At 37.1% G+C, this 16,160-nt stretch overlaps 2 protein-coding genes across 2 annotated transcripts in view; one reads left to right on the top strand and one right to left on the bottom strand.

Annotated features, from left to right (window-relative positions):
• Nucleotides 1–11,864, top strand: part of mslnb (mesothelin b) — a 53,900-nt gene extending 42,036 nt beyond the window's left edge. Inside the window, exons 56-72 of the mRNA XM_047364306.1 lie at nucleotides 119–331; nucleotides 453–623; nucleotides 1,167–1,319; nucleotides 1,413–1,477; nucleotides 1,590–1,719; nucleotides 2,362–2,447; nucleotides 2,526–2,655; nucleotides 5,985–6,175; nucleotides 6,301–6,391; nucleotides 6,496–6,625; nucleotides 6,704–6,894; nucleotides 8,873–9,028; nucleotides 9,112–9,248; nucleotides 9,749–9,888; nucleotides 9,987–10,081; nucleotides 10,219–10,438; nucleotides 11,212–11,864. Coding sequence (XP_047220262.1) covers nucleotides 119–331; nucleotides 453–623; nucleotides 1,167–1,319; nucleotides 1,413–1,477; nucleotides 1,590–1,719; nucleotides 2,362–2,447; nucleotides 2,526–2,655; nucleotides 5,985–6,175; nucleotides 6,301–6,391; nucleotides 6,496–6,625; nucleotides 6,704–6,894; nucleotides 8,873–9,028; nucleotides 9,112–9,248; nucleotides 9,749–9,888; nucleotides 9,987–10,081; nucleotides 10,219–10,438; nucleotides 11,212–11,303 — 2,391 coding nt within the window. The 3' untranslated portion in view covers nucleotides 11,304–11,864. The remainder of the gene's footprint in view (nucleotides 1–118; nucleotides 332–452; nucleotides 624–1,166; nucleotides 1,320–1,412; nucleotides 1,478–1,589; nucleotides 1,720–2,361; nucleotides 2,448–2,525; nucleotides 2,656–5,984; nucleotides 6,176–6,300; nucleotides 6,392–6,495; nucleotides 6,626–6,703; nucleotides 6,895–8,872; nucleotides 9,029–9,111; nucleotides 9,249–9,748; nucleotides 9,889–9,986; nucleotides 10,082–10,218; nucleotides 10,439–11,211) is intronic.
• Nucleotides 11,865–12,184: 320 nt separating this feature from the next.
• On the bottom strand, nucleotides 12,185–15,414 carry LOC124867835 (lipopolysaccharide-induced tumor necrosis factor-alpha factor homolog). The gene is made up of 4 exons (XM_047364476.1): nucleotides 15,377–15,414; nucleotides 15,088–15,116; nucleotides 14,876–15,008; nucleotides 12,185–12,347 (listed from the first exon to the last, which is right to left on the bottom strand). The coding sequence occupies exons 2-4, from the start codon at nucleotides 15,110–15,112 to the stop codon at nucleotides 12,239–12,241; spliced, it is 267 nt and encodes an 88-aa protein (XP_047220432.1). The 5' UTR covers nucleotides 15,113–15,116; nucleotides 15,377–15,414; the 3' UTR covers nucleotides 12,185–12,238.
• Between the last annotated feature and the right edge of the window lie 746 nt (nucleotides 15,415–16,160).

Raw genomic sequence — 16,160 nt, 5'->3', positions numbered from 1 at the left:
ATAATAGTGTGTGCAAACATATGAGCTAAAATGGGCAAATGTGCTGAACAACATGACTCACTGTCCTGTATACATGAAAAAGGTCTGTTACTAAAAAGATTTTCCATTGCACCTGTAGATTTCTGTTGCTCTGACAAGTAACTTCGGTTCAAACATTGATTCCAACACCATTTCTGCCCTCGGCAATGAAAGCACCAGCATGTCTGCGAGTCAGATCAAGGCCATTCAGCCTGAGCAACTGTTGATCGCCCTCAGCACTCTCAGGACTGTGACTGGCTGGAGCGAAGGACAGGCTAAGAACATCATTGCGTCTCTGATGATGATAATGAAGGTATAGCTTCTGTCTTCACACATTTCAGTTTTAAACAAACAATCCTGCCCATGAGAAAGTCGTGTTTATGCTTAACGCTCTCTAATCTGTGTTGCCGTTATTGCTTTCTTTATCCTACCAGATCAACAGCTCTTCATCACTTCTTACACTAGGTTCTCTTATCATTGGTGTACCCGCCAGTGTTTTCAGCAGAATTAACCCCTCTGAGATTTTGGCCGCATCCAAAAACCCGTTGCTTATAGGAAACATGATGTCTGCTCCAAAGGTCGTCCAGCAGGTTTTTGTCACTCAGGTATGCCAATATGATTTATGGTACAGGTTTTCAGTTATTAAATTACCTTAAATACCCAGAAAAAAATAGAAAATTAAAGAAAAATAAAGTATTTTTAAACAAAAATATATTTATTTTAATTAAAAAGTATTACATTTATTCAATGAACAATTAAATTAATTTAAATTTGCTTAAAATAATTATAGGATTTAAAAAAAAGTTTGATTTGAATATTAATTTGGAATTTATTTTATATTATATTTTACATTTAAGAAATAAAAAACATTTTTTATTTGATTTAAAAAAATATATTTTTTGTATTATTCTATGTACTTAATGTTTCAAATACAGAGGTTAGAGGGTGCTGATGAAATGATGTCTTAAATTTTACTAGAAAAACATGCAAACAGTATCAGGACCACTATTCTGTCAAAACATACTTTCTGTTGGAAAACAACTCTAGGTTCTGCAGACGTTATAAGCAATCAGACTGATTTAATTCACAAATATAGCTATATCAAGTCTGGGTTCATCACAAATCAAGGCTCACCATTCTTCTGTCAGATTATATCCTTTAACAGCAACGGTGAGATGATACTCCAGAACGTTCCAGATGAAATGGCCACTGATGTTCCTCGGGTTCAGCTACAGGCCTTTACATCCAGCAGCAGCAGCGTCATCACCAACCTCAACAAGAAGAAATGGAAACAGGAGCAGGTAGAAGAGATTTTTCATGATTAAAACCTGCAGATGTTTTTTCATTCATATGTTGTCAGAACTGCTGCTTGAGTTGATGACTTGTTTTGTCAGGCTGAGATGTTTTTTGATGTAATCGCTGTGGAAAGTGCCACAACTATGCTAGGAGGTGCAAACAAGTGAGTTAAAAATATTTTTAACAGACTGGTGTGAACATATTTATGCTGTCTTTTGTACCCGTATGTTTTAGATTGCTTAGTGATCACAGTGTGTATGTGTGTGTTTGTGCAGCTTGTCCTCCTCTGTGCTACAAGGATTCACATGCACAAGTGTGAGATCAATTGAAAAGGTGCAGATCAAAAATCTGATCAAAAGCTGTCGGCGGAGAGGCCAAAATAAAGTCAAACTGGTGGAGACTCAGGTGAGGTCAGGGGGTATAATTACACTGCTGATATTAAGGAAAACATCCAAACACTGTCTAAATAATGATGGCGGTCTTGTCGTAGAAAAAGTTGGAAATCAGATGATTTGCTGGCCATCATTTTCTTGTTTATCTAAAAACATTCCCCCTGAAAGGTTTCTGTTATTTTTGCTTCGAATCATCAGACAAATTTTAATATCAGACAAAGACAACCTGAGTAAAAAAACAAAACGTAGTTCACAGATGAGGATTTCATTCATTAAAGGAAGAATCTATCCAAAGAAACATGGCTGTATTTGAGAAACTAATTCTCATCATCAGTTGAAAACTGCCTTGTATACTTGCTTCGGTTATTACATTAAAAAGTTTTAATTTGTTTTACAATCTGAAACATTTAAGTGGGGCCACAAAATTAAATAAACCGAGGAAATCAGTATGGGGGCAAATACCTTTTTCTTCAGCTGTAAGAATACAGCATACAGTACTCTACATACCGTCTGTATCTTTGTAATATCATTTTACCCAGTTTTATAAATACCATCTAATTATCTCTGTTGTTACTGTTTCTAAATCAGCAGTAAAGGCAATATGGAGTAAAATTGGTAACAAATATATGATATTTTTTGTATCCCAACTCATCAGTTGACCTGCATGTACAACCAAATCAAAGGAGAATCAGACATCAGCACCTTCGACCTTTTCCCTCCAGATGTTCTGCTGTACTATGAGTAAGTCCCTTGTTATGTCTCATCTGTGTTAGATTATTGATTGAGTGTTGATTTCATGATCTTTGTTTCCCCGCACAGTTACTCGCTGGTGCCGCAGACCAGCTGCATTTCCTACTTTAAGGAGCTGGGTGATGCTGACTTCTCAGTTTTCTCCTCAGACCTCAGCTACAAACGAACCGCTCTGCTTAATAATGCCAGAAGCTGCCTGGTAAGGACAGCAAAATAAGTTATATTCTTGCACAAAGATTTACTCACCTTGGCATGTGAAATACTGACACAGCAGGGGGGTTGGGTCTACATTGTGATTAATTCAACAACTTATTATTGGACAACTTCAGCGCACTAGCAAAGGGCATTGAACTTTCATCGCCAGATGGTTAGATGTTATTAATTTAGGCAAGATTAGCTAATCCTCATGCTGGACCACAATGTACATGTTACACTTTTCACTCCAAAGCACATGCGCTATACAAAACAGGGAGACATTTATCATAAAGGTGACAGGAATTTTCACAAAATGTGCTTAATTTCATGTAGACCTTGGTAAACAATGTTTACAGAGTTATCAGTATTTGTGGTAAGATAAGAAGTTGTGTGAGGCTTTTCCAGAACCCAGGTTATTTTTCTGAGGTCTCTATTAACCCCCTTCGTCTATCGTACATGTACCAGGGTAAGAATTTACCCCTGAAAAAAGGCCCTGGAAGGACAGAAGTACTTTATTAGACAGGGGAGGAATTTTGTGGAAAGAGAGTGCTAAGTATTTTAAATTAGGTACATTTTTCAACCTTATAATTTAGTCACATCAGTTTAAAGTCATCTACAGCTCATATTTTCTGTTAACTTTAGCTGTAATATTTTAAATGCTCCACATCTGATTACAGGCAAATTTTAGCGTTTCAATCATTTCTGTTGTGAGGCGCAAATAAAAACATCCACATCCCTAGTGTGTCATTAATAGATTTTTAGGAAAACAATGTGCTGCTGCTGCAGCGCTGTGTATAATTAATGCTAATGGAACATGTCTCTTAGGCTGTAATTATAGAATATCAGTGAATGTTACAAATTTCTTCTGACCTTAATGGATTATAATACAGTCTTCGAGTGGAAATATTAGAAGTTTATGAGTAGATCAATTGGTTTTCATCCCCACTGGACCAGTCACCGCTTGCTCTTCTCCTGTCTCAGAGGCATGCAAATTCATGCTGGTAAAATAACATTTGTTACAGTTACACCTTTCTGTGGAGTATGTAGGGACTCTATATGGGTTGCAACGTGTAAAGGTATCAATGACTGTAGTTTTATAGCAGAATAACAATGATGTTAGCCTCTCACTCCCACTCTGAGCAGCTAAACCAGAACTCGGTCGACGCACCTTTTGGTGTTATCAGAATCAGAATCAGCTTTATTGCCAGGTTCGTACATACAAATAAGGAATTTGACTCCGGTACACTTTGCTCTTTGGTTTAGTTTTTGCATTACAGAATATACAAATTTACAATTTACAATGTACAATATACACATATATAATAAAAAAGGTGCATTTGCAACATCTGTATGCTGTTGTTTTGTACTCTATTGAATGTTCAACAAAGAAACAGCCTGGGGGAAGAAACTGTCTCTGTGGCGGCTGGTTTTAGTAAACAGTGCTCTGTAGCGGCGGCCTGAAGATAAAACTCTAAACAGTTTATGTGCAGGGTGTGTGGGGTCTGCAGAGATTTTAGCAGCTCTTTTCCTGATACTAGACCTGTATAAGTCCTGGATGGAGGGAAGGTCAGCCCTTATTATTCTCTCTGCAGTCCTGATTATTCGTTGCAGTCTGGACTTGTCCTGTTTTGTGGATGAGCCAAACCACACTGAGATGGATGAAGACAGGACAGACTGAATGATGGCAGTGTAGAAGATGACCAGCAGCTCCTGTGGAAGGTTGAACTTCTTGAGTTGCCTCAGGAAGTACAGTCTCTGCTGGGCCTTCCTTCGAACAGTGTCTATGTGTGAAGACCATCTCAGGTCCTCAGAGATGGTGGTTCCTAAGAACCTGAAGTGGTCCACGGCCAATACAGTGTTGTTGAGAATAGTGACGGGGGTGTATGGGGGTGGCGTTCTCTGAAAGTCCACCACCATTTCCACGGTCTTGAGTGGGTTGAGTTATGTTCGCAGTGCTTCCGCTACCAGAACTCGAAAACAAACACCTTAACCCAAAATACCATGAAAAAAGCTCAAAATTGCAATGTTTCTAATGAAAAGTGATTGATCACCACTTTAAAACCCAAATCTGCCAAAAAAAAAAAACTCCTGACCATTGATCATCATAGCATCACAACAAGCTTTATATGAATAAAGGTCTGTGGAAAAAAACCTCATGTTATAGAAAAGAACACTCAAGCCAAGTCCTGCTGGCCAGTGGTGAAAAGAATATTGCGATTATTGAAGATAACTAATTTCTCATCAGATTAACATCCTATTTATTAAATAGCTAACCAAATAAACTAAATAAAATGTAAAATATCCCTATATTTTACAACAGTTGTGTAGGTAAAGTGCTCTAAGGCAACTTCCCCAAACTTTTGCAGTGAAAATGTATTCAATATTTTATTTCATATTATTTATTAGCTAAACATTAGCATACTAAAATCAGAATAGAAGCAGTTAATTTAGCAGCCCACACAAATATATATTACTTATTTAAAGATGGTATAACATCAAAACCTAATCGGAAACACACTCTAGAGTGAAGAAAGCATCTTTTCTGCAAACCAGGGTTACATTGGGAAGCTTGAGGAGAAAAAATACTTTTCAAAAACCTATTTTATGCATCTAATTCATCTTCGTCTTTGGTCATAAACAGGTTCAGTATGAGAAAATGTTCAAAGGGGTGATCATGGGGAGGGCACTGATCATTTGAGTTGGCACATCTACAAATAAGCCCAAAATTACTCATAACCCTGGAAGATTTATGTTTTAAGCAACCTTTTAATTTTAATGTTTCTTCTGACTGGAAGTAATTATAGGACTTTAGAGCAGCACAGCCAGAGTCCTGACTTGAATCTGGTATAGCATCTGTGGAGGGAGCCAGAGATCAGGGTGATGGCAAAGAGGCCTTCCAAGCCTAAAAACATGGAGCTCATCACCAAACATAAATTGGTGAAATACGAGTGGAAATATGCAAAACACTGGTCCGCAATTACAAGAAAGGTCTAATAGCTGTAATGTCAACCCTATATTTTACCATTGGTTACTGGAAAGGGTATAAATACATTTTTGACCTGCTGTTTTTCAAAACATTGTAAATAAAAACAGCAAAATCATTTTCTTCAAAGTGACATTCCCTTTAAATTGTTTTATTATGTCTTGAGAGATTCTTGTCTCATTTTCTATCGGAAACGTAGATGAAAATCATTTTAAATCTAAATGTGCCACTGGTATGAGTAATTATGAGCCTAACCACAAACAAAAAACCTTTGAATTTGCTGTTGAGTCTGACCAAAACATTACATTAAGAAATTACTTATTTTGCTTTTCTTTTACCTTTAATCAAAGGGAATAACAGATACAAGCTTGACTAGGGATCAAGTAACCGTTTTGGGAAACATGTGTTGCTACCTGAATGCGTCCTACATCATGAAGTCTGATGTGTCCATCTTGGAGAAACTGAAGACCTGCCAAGATCTCTCTGATACTCAAGCAGCTGCAGTGGAAACTTGTCTGATCAATGAGAACACTACATATGGGTAAACTGCAGCAGCAACATAGCACTCACTTTTTAGGTCTCAATAAAAGATCTGCATCTTTGGCAGAGATTTATTGTCTTTGTCGCCCAATAAAAGAACCATTTTCTTTGTTTTTTGATATCCAGACATCCTTCAACATGGACTGAAACCACTCTGAGGAGCCTTGATATATTGCCTTTGTACATGTCTTCAGCTTTTTATGACAAATTTCCCAAAGTGAGTAACTAATGCATGTATTCCTTCAGAAAATATCTTTTTATATGCCACTGAAGGAAGATGATGTTTTTTTCTCATAATTTTCCTTCCATTCCCGTTTACAGAAAACAACTCGGCAATTCCTGAAGTATTTCCTGAAAGTTCTGCAAAACAATGGAGTCCGTAGAGCAAAGAGACGGAGAATGCAAGCAGAAATAGGAAAATCTGTTAAAAGCAGAGTGAAGCGAGCTGCATGTCAGTCACTAATCACTTGTTTTTTATGTCTGTTTGTTTATCCAGTAAATATTGATTTTCATATTCCTTTTATTTTAGTCACTGAATGCACCGTAGGAACAATCACACAGGCAGTTATCGGCGATCCCACCTTCCCCTTTGACTATGACGACATCAATCAGTTCAACAGCTGTCTCAGTGCTCCGACCGTCAGAGACAACCTGGAAGGCATCACTCAGAAGGTGGATCAAGTGGATTACCTAAAGATTGTTCTCAGCAAGCTGCAACAAGTAAGCACCCTGAGCCTTTTGTTTATAACAGGGGGGATGAGGCGGCAACAATCATGATCCATTGCCTGTTCCAGTCTGTCACTGTACATGAAGTTTTTGTGAAAATGTTTTAGAGGTGTTGTAGAGTATCCAGCCGCTACATGATGTATAATTAAATTATTATTTTCCCAGCTCATGTACAGTATAACATGTAGAAATGTTTTTGTCATGATTCAGTGGATGCAAGCCTGCGTATCAACCTGTAGCCACAGTGTCTGTACGTCATATACACTTAGATTGTTTTTTTCTTGCTGTGAAATCTAGACAGTTGAATTGTTTTATGAGCTGTTGTTAATAACAACTGTCATATTTTTAAATGAAAATTTGTAGATGTTAAAACACTTCTTGAATGATCTTATTGAATGTGGGCAGAAAGCACTGAACTCATTTGACCTTAAGGTCAATGCCATCTACAGTATAAGCGACTTCTACGGAGCAGTCAAATCTTAAACTACATTTTGTCCATATTCAGTAAGAAACATTTGCTTTGTGACACTGCAGAATCTAGGTCTCCTGTGTTGTCCCATCTGGAGTTTCTACAAAACAGCATAAATATGTAGGTCCAACATGAGGGTAGCAAGCTTAGGAAACTGCCATAATGTCCTCTAATGATTTCATAGTTTGCCTGAAAGTATATATTTAGAGTCTTCAGTAAACCTTTGTCTTTTTCCTGCTGATGATTTGCCTTGTAGACCCGTTTTCAGATGTGCAAGGCTAACGTTAGCATGTCTGCTCATTGTTTTGATATTGAGACTCGAAAAAATCAGCTTGTAACATTTTTCAGTGCAGTTCAGATTCATTGTGTGTAAACGAAACATACAGAAAAAGTTGTTCTTCTGCTTCATTACATTATTTCTTTGTTTTGTATGAGTTACTGAGAGGTTTTTCAGGCACTCTTCACAGTTCTCACACACATTTGTAGCCATCTGATCACATCACATTAAACACAGACAGGAAACTGCAGCAGCCAATGGCATCTCTCACAGTGGACATCATTATAAAGTGTGAACAAGTCTTAGAGAGAAACATGTAACGTGAAAAACCTTCAAAGTGTTAGAAAAAACTGAGATTCTTTAAAAAAGGAAATGAATTGCAGGCAAAATAGGATATGAGTTGTAAACGATGTCTGCACACATTGTGGTATATATTTTGCTGAGGGCTCAGTTGAAATAAAATCACTAATGATAGAACAACTACAGGTAGAGTATGTTGAGGTTAGTCAAGGACTGATCATTTAGAGATCAATCAGGATATTCCTCTTTACAACCTATTTTCTTGCTATTTAATCTATATTGGACCTGGGACCTTTGTAGGTTATTCTCATGCTGGATGGGTACTAAATGGGCCCAGGGTCAGAATGGATGTCTGGTATGGAACCACTTTTAGTGTAATAAATACAACTCATGTTGGCAAAGCCTGTTGGCCACCCTGTGTAGGTCTTAGCTGGGTCCCAAATGGGTATTAAGCTGTATGGACCCATATGGAACCCAGTTTTTATCCAGAGTTAACATGCACTAAACCTACATAAGTATTTTAAGTTGGGCCCATTGGTAACCCATTGACAAACCCATCTGGGGTGCATTCTCCAGCCTATTTCCTACCCATATGGGTCTCACCATAAATATTGGCTAGGTGGCAACCTTTAATTGTGCCTGTAATAAGGCAGATTCTTGGTTTGTGCCTGTTTATGTTGCATTTTGTGTACTTTGTTATTTGTGGCTCATTTTATACCATTTCATACAAGGAGCCTAATTAACATTTAATTGGGCTCCATGCAAATAAAACCTGATAATTTTAGTTGCAGATTCCCCAACATATGTTTAGGGCAAAATTAAAGTAATTATTTTTTCAGAGACAAAAATAAACCTGCTCTGAGTCAATATTTTTTTTTGGACTTGTCTCCTTAACTTTTTTTCTTATCTTTGTAAAATACTTGTAGGCTTACACCACCACCATCCCTGAAGATCAGGTTCTGGTCTTGGGTGCAGCATCCCGTGTTGCCACAGTCGATCAGATCAATACATGGACTATCACTCAAGTGGACACGCTCGCGTCTTTGATGGACACCTCAAATGAAGAGTGGGATCCAAGCTTGGTGAGCAAACAGTTAAATGTTTCATACTTGTATTTGCCACCTCTAGGCCAGTTTGATCACATAAGTGTATGTTTCCGCTTTAGGCTAAAGCTATTATCTTAAAGTATTTGAGAGTGCAAGGCAACAAACTTGGCAGCACAGAGCTTAATACCATTGGAGGACCAAACCTGTGCTCTCTGGATGTTGAGGTTCTTCACAACATTTCTCAGCAGAGCTTGAAGTAAGTACCCACTGTTTGTGTTTGACTCTTAATCCTATTGGACGGACCATCCATCCATCCGTCCGTCCGTCCATCTCTCCCTCTGATTTTCAGACGATTTTAAAGTTCAATTCCCTTTATAACTTAAAAATCTCAAAACAAAATTATTAGTATGATTAAATTACATATTTGGTCAAATAGGACTCAAATTTTAAAGCTTACAACTTTGACTGGACTCCAGACTTGAATGCCTTGACTTTGGGACTTGACTTGATACTTGGGTGGAAAGACTTGATACTTGCAAAACAATAACTTGGTCCTCTGGCATAATCCATTTCAGAAATGAGCAACAGAGTTTGGAACATTTATTCTTCTAGAAGCAGCTTCTTTTGCCCCAGTAGAACAAACCTCTGATGTATTACAGTCTGATCGTAACTTGATGAGGCACATTCAGATGCTGAACTCTTTCAAGTGTTTCAGTCACACGTTTTAAAGATTTTTTCCATTTTTGATTGTCTCAGAGAGGCCGATGCTCTGGATGTGTCCAACTGCACCGCAGATAAACAGAAAGTACTTTTCAACATTTCCAATGAAGCATTTACAGCTGCCAGCAAAGCACTCATCCCCGTTTCAACGTACCAGCTTGCCAAACCGTACCTCGGTGAGCAGACAGACACTCATACACACGACTGCAACGGCAAACATAACTCTTTAACTTGAAGAAAGAGTTAGTCAACACACTTTTTTTTTGTCCTGCAGGGGGTGCATCTATGGAATTTGTGCAACGTTTGGCAGCGTCTAACGTCAACATGGACCTGATGACGTTTAAAAACCTGGATGCAGCCGTTCTACTGGTCAGTATCATCCAGAAGTAGTCTAGGGTTCAGAAATCATGCCACATATCATGATTTCTGCTAACTGTGTGGGTTCATTTTTCATGCTTTGTTCATCTGGTTTGAAAATAAAAATTGATCTGCTTTGCTCTCTGAAGGGTCTGACTGTTAACGAAGTAAAAAATCTTCTTGGCACCAACCTGCCAGATTTAAAGAGCTTTGAAAATACGGCAATAATACAGAACTGGATCACAAGGCAGTTACAGAGTGAACTCAACACACTGAATATTGGTCTTGTGGGAGGCCGAGCTGACACCACTACAGTTCCAACGGTTACCACCCCTGCTGTCACCAGTCAAACTACTCAAACTACCAAAGGTGAGTCTTGTTGAAAGAAGTTTTCAGTAGAAACAATATTCAGAACACAGTGGAATCGAACCCACAGGTTTCCAATTTTCAGATGACTGCTCTTCCCACTGCTCCACAGTCACTCCACAAAAATACATTGATCCCAATACACATGCACTATTCAAACAGGGGTGCATCAAAACCAACACACACACTTCAGAGATGTGACAAAACTTTATGTTCCACAAGCAACTCCTTTATTTCCTGACGTTTGGGTCTAAGTAACACGTTTTCCAACACACCAGTACACATGGCAACATAGGAGACAGTGGCTAGGTGGTACGGCATTTTATAAACATTTTATGGGTCAGTTTCTGTCTCATAGCTCACAAAAGTACAGGCTGAAAAAATAGACTTAAGTTGCAAATCTCTAACACGGTTTAAGCAGGATTACTTATAAGATCGCTTATCTTTTGTAAAAGTGTGCTTTAAACCACTTTCAGGTATACGCAAGAGACAAAAACAATTAAAAGATTTGAAAAGCTGACCAGAGCTCTGTTGAAAAGTGTCAGGCTGTTTACTTTATGTGACCCCAAAAGTTCTGTTTGACCTTATGAACCCCAAAGCTTGCTCAACGTTTCACACAAGGAGATGGCAACGTGGTTTTTGAGTGACTGGTTCCCAACAAACACAAGATATTACATGTAATGTGTTCTGGTTAAAATTGGGTTTTCTTTTTGTGTGTGACCATCTGGGGTAAGTTTGGATCTGTTCCCAGTCTCTAAAACACGTTTCTGTTTTAGCTGCTGGAGCCCGGATCCAAGGAGACTGTGCTGGCTTGACCTTCCTTGTTTTCCTCGCTCTCCTCATCTCGTCCCATCAGACTGTGATCTGAAGAAACACATGGCTGATTATCAAGCACACACTGTGGGCTAAAATTAATGTTTGGATCCAAGGGTGAAATTATTTTTCTATTTATATCTAAATGAATACAATTATATTATGCACACTATGCTGCTTACAATTAACAAAATGTCTCTGAACAAGAGTGGGTGCAAATATTGTGCTTGTGATTAAATAATTATCTATTTTAACCACCGTTACGTTGGATCGTTAATATCAGATGTACTTTGTTATATTACAATTCGGTTTAGATATGTGTGAAAGAAGAAATATTTGTTATTTTTATCCACCTTATATTTTTTCTGATACATAATGCGAAGGTTGTCTCTGTTAACAATCATTGAAATAAAATGTTTTTTGTTACCTCTCACTGTATTCATCATGGAACAAGTCATATTTGCATTTGTCTCTATTAACTTAAACTATAAAACTTTTACTGATTCATAAATATCTGTTAAATGCAACCATTTATGAGTGAGGTTATATGCTTTGGTGAGTTGAAGCAAGGTTATTCTCACTGTATTTTATAATAAATCTAGTGTCTGTTCTGCAATGATGTTTCAACATTTCTTCGTCTGGTGGTGATAGTTATAACAGCAAAAAGAAAGCAATTGAAAGCTCCTCATATTATGCAGGATGATAAAACAGAAGAAAAGCACATGAAAAGGCTGCCAATGCTGGAGAAAGAGCAAAAAAAAAAACTCAACAAATGATTAAATGTTCTGCCTGCAGCAAACAGATATACAAAAAATGTCATAACTGGATATTTATCATCTAAATCCTTTTAAAATGATTTAAAGGAAAAATCAAGGTGACTGAATCATGACAAGGACAAACAAAAACGGCTAAAATTGTCAGTTGACAAAAAAAAAGTGATTTTAGGTGTGTTTTATTTCAGATCAGGTGATTTATATATGAGCCGCCGGTTTATAAGCGTTTATACACTCCCAGGACAGTCCTGCAGGTAGGACAGGTGTGCTTGGCATCTTTCAGACGATCCACACAGAACGGGATGAGGCAGCATCCTAAAACAAAGCTGGAGAAAAAAAGTAGATAGATATTCAGAAGCACCTCTTTAAATCAATGCAGAAAATGAACAGCACATTGGGTTTTTAATACCATCATAACTCGGTAAATTATATATAATTATATAGAATTTTAGACTCAGGTCCATCAAACTGATTGGCTGTCACTTGTCACCAGCTCAGAAATGTCCTCAGTTATCCAGATTTGTAATGATCAAGAAATCAAGGGTGTTTTCAGAAAGTTTTCAAAGGGTTGTCCAGGTGGGGGCTATTGATAACCTTGGTTGGCATAAAAAGCAGGTAGTCGTTTTTGAATTTATTTATACTGCTAATATATTGTTCCTACATTTATTGCAAAACCTACAGTGTATGCAGATTTCATGACATTCAATTTAGCATTTGTGTGAATTAATGAATTTCTAAAAATATATAAAATATCTTCAACAACACAACAACTAGGTATTAACATATGAAACGGCGAAGGAAAATGTGGCTTTGAATGTGCTGCTATAGGTTTTTCATTAAGTGGTTTATTTAGGAAAATAAGTACGAATGTTAAAAGCTCTTCAGGCACTGAAGATGTACAGTATGTGTAAAAAAAGTTCTAAAAATTATAAAAACAAGCACAATGTTTCATCAGTCTGATCTGACCAATCAACCACTGCATATGAATTTTTAGGTGAAAAGCAGCCAATATTCTGCAGTGATCAAGCTGTCTGGCTGAGAGATGAAACCTAAGCATCAAACAAACCTGCATCATTTTATAAAATCTTGATTGTATAAGAAAGATGGTCGCTCATGGGAATTACTATTTCTCTAGTGTTTAATTTGGGATATATGACAACGTGAGAACAAGCATCCAATCCCATTTTTAGGAATTTGGTCACTGATTGTAATTGAAGAAAATGGCAGAGTGTGTTTCTATGCGCTCTGGGGGGGAATTCATAGAAAAATGAAAATCTTAGAGCAAATAAAGCTAAATATGGTGAAAGTAGATAAAAATGTTGATGTTTTTATTCATGAATTGTTTATGTAAAGTTAAAAGCATAACACCAGGAAGGACTTGTTTCTACATATTCAAAGATAAAACTGCCCATAGAGCTTTCTGATAAAAACACAGATATGTTTTTGTCTCCAACAAATATCTTTCATGGGAAACTGGTAAATGGTACCAATAATCATTTTGAATTATATGTGACAGTAAGGTTTAAAAAAGTCAAAATGTGCCTCAGTTGATGTTTTTACATTGTTTCTTTTATAACATATGGAAATGTAAAACCACAATTCAGTTTGAGCTTTTCAGGGAGGATTTTGCACATAACTCAGTGGTAGTCCAGTTGTGGGTTCCCTGCAAGCTGGATGTAATGACAGAAAATCCTAAATCCAGCATCAATGACAAGCACACGTTGTGAAACTACACAAAAATGCCTACATTTTGATGTATAAGGTGTTTACAAAGAGTAACATTTGTAGGAGTAAGAAGCATTGGTTTGAGAAAGTTGGATTTTGGATGATGTCACCCACTCTTACCTCATTCTTTAGCAACGATTGCAACCAACGTATTTTGGTGAAACTGGTCTACATAAAAGTAATACTTTGATTTCAGAACAATGGTAACAGAAACAAAAAAGATAAATCAGTTGGTAACAGCACAATGTTTCCTGGCTCATTTAAGGTCTGAATGGTGTTTTAAAGACTTCAGTGAAGCACAGAATAACTCAGAGTCTCAGTATAAAAAATGCTTAATCTTCTGAAGATGAAAATACTTTCTTGTTCAGCAATAGGATTTTATGTGTATTATGCAATATTGTTTTTTTGCTACCTTTATAGAAATATTTAATTTGTTGTTTTTTTGTTTTGTCAACTGATTGAGGCGAATGTAGGGGCTGGAAACATACTCAAGGAATTGTCCATCATAAAGCTAGAAATATAAACCAGCTGAGAAAGTACAATGCAATGTTGCACTGCAAATCTTCATCATGGCAATTCCTTTTGCTTTTCATTTTCACAAAATCTTACTAGAAAACAAACAATAATACCCACAATTTCATCAAAATGAGCAAAGAGGAGCAAATGAAGAAATTTCTTGAAAAGCCTGGACTTTTTCATTGTACGGTATTCATTTTCACTCAGACATTTTTAGAAGATAAACTAAACACTGTTTTTTCTAATGGGTTTTGTGTTTTTACTTTTATAAGCATCTTTAATATACATGACTGTAAGTTTAAAAATATGGTTGATTATATGCGCTCATGTTAATTTGAACACCGGTACAAATGTTGGGAAAATTCACTTATTGACTTCTTGTCTGTGAGAAACATTGAAAAATGAATCTTTCTTGAGTTTATTTAAATCGGGTAAGCAGTCGGCTAATCTAGATTGGCACTGATGAAAACTATTGTTAAATAATTGCTGCTAATATTAAGGCTGCTTAAACATTTAGGGTCAAGCGGTTTCTCTGTCAGCTATTATTATACATCATTAAGGCCACCCCCTCCAAAAACATTCAGTACCAAAGCAACAGTAAAGTTTCTCTTACCCACAGAGGAATAGTCCTCCACAGAAAAGGTAGGTGAGTAATCCAGAAGTATGTTCTACCTTGGAGAGGACAGTCTGATGGCACTTTGGGCAGGCAATCTGAACTGGATTGTCTCCTAAAGGGCCGACCGTCACTAAAGAGATATCAAAAAATTATTGATGTTGAAAAAAAAATCTTTTTGAGACTTTTAGAAAACCATTGTGTTGACTCACCAACGGGCACTTGTATATTTGACATTTTCCTGTAAAGTGTGAACATTTGTTAGTGTAAAAACTGGCTATAAAAATATAAAACTTTAAAAATGTCATAACTGTCGCCAACAGAAGAGAAGAAACCAGAGAAACTGCGTCTCTTCGTAAAACATTTTAAGATGAAATCACTCTCATTGATTTTACAACAGTAAACAGTCTCCCTGTGTATCCAGATCCAAGGTCATTATGCAAACAAATGGAAGTGATACGAATATAACATGGTAAAATATTATTCCGAAGTACTACTTACAGTCTGTGTGGGATGGTATTTGGCTTCAGAGTGGCCAGTTATCCCACAGAGATGATGATCTGCAGGGCCACACCTCTGTTTCATTGGGGTCACGAGATGCTCGGGAGGAACACAGACAATACTGAGACTCACTGAACTTTTCCATCGTTTTTCAGATTGGATCCATTGCCCAATCTCTATACAAATGTTAAGTGTTTGTATTTCACCATGAATTTTATTTTTATACTGTGAAACAAACAAAAAGGTTTGCAGCTAGCGTTTGTGAGATGTAAAATAATCTACTTAGTGTAACAGGCACAAAAAGGTCTCTGTTTCTGAGAGAGCTGTGACCCTTAGAGTAGACACAGGCTGCAATATTCAGTCTGGAATTAGAAGCACGTGTTCCTTGCTCATCCAAATTAGACGTGGCGTCTTATTTCTCCTTCCTAATCAACATCCGAAATCTTTGTCCTAGAAACAGGTCTTTACATTACATTAGAACAATCTTCAAAACACAAAGAAGCGCATAATTGTTAGGAAGTATCAAGAAATGCACAAAAATACGTATTCAGAAGTAAACACCTCATGATTCTGACTTGGTCTGGGCAAAAAGGCATTCATCAAGGTGGGAGATTGAACTAATAATCTTTTGTTCCACAGTTCTGAGACTGTCTAGTATCAGGACTGTGCAACCTGTGGCTCTTTAAACCTTCCACAATGACTCTTAACATCTTTGGCTAAACATGATAAAGAGCCAACAAATATTTTTAAATAGAGATAAAATACCAAATGTAGGTTTTGGCAG

This window comes from Girardinichthys multiradiatus, chromosome 5, assembly GCF_021462225.1.
Source record: "Girardinichthys multiradiatus isolate DD_20200921_A chromosome 5, DD_fGirMul_XY1, whole genome shotgun sequence".
Lineage (NCBI taxonomy): Eukaryota > Metazoa > Chordata > Actinopteri > Cyprinodontiformes > Goodeidae > Girardinichthys > Girardinichthys multiradiatus.
The sequence above is the reverse complement of the archived record's forward strand: the minus strand, read 5'-3'. Positions and strand labels throughout refer to the sequence as shown.

Bases quoted from the DNA above. Each gene is read 5' to 3' on its own strand.
- LOC124867835 (XM_047364476.1), bottom strand. From the start codon at position 15,112: ATGTCAAATATACAAGTGCCCGTTG. The intron at 15,009-15,087 runs GTGAGTCAACAC...ATATCTCTTTAG, and splicing joins AAATATACAAGTGCCCGTTG to TGACGGTCGGCCCTTTAGGA. The intron at 12,348-14,875 runs GTAAGAGAAACT...TTTTTTCTCCAG, and splicing joins GGAGGACTATTCCTCTGTGG to CTTTGTTTTAGGATGCTGCC.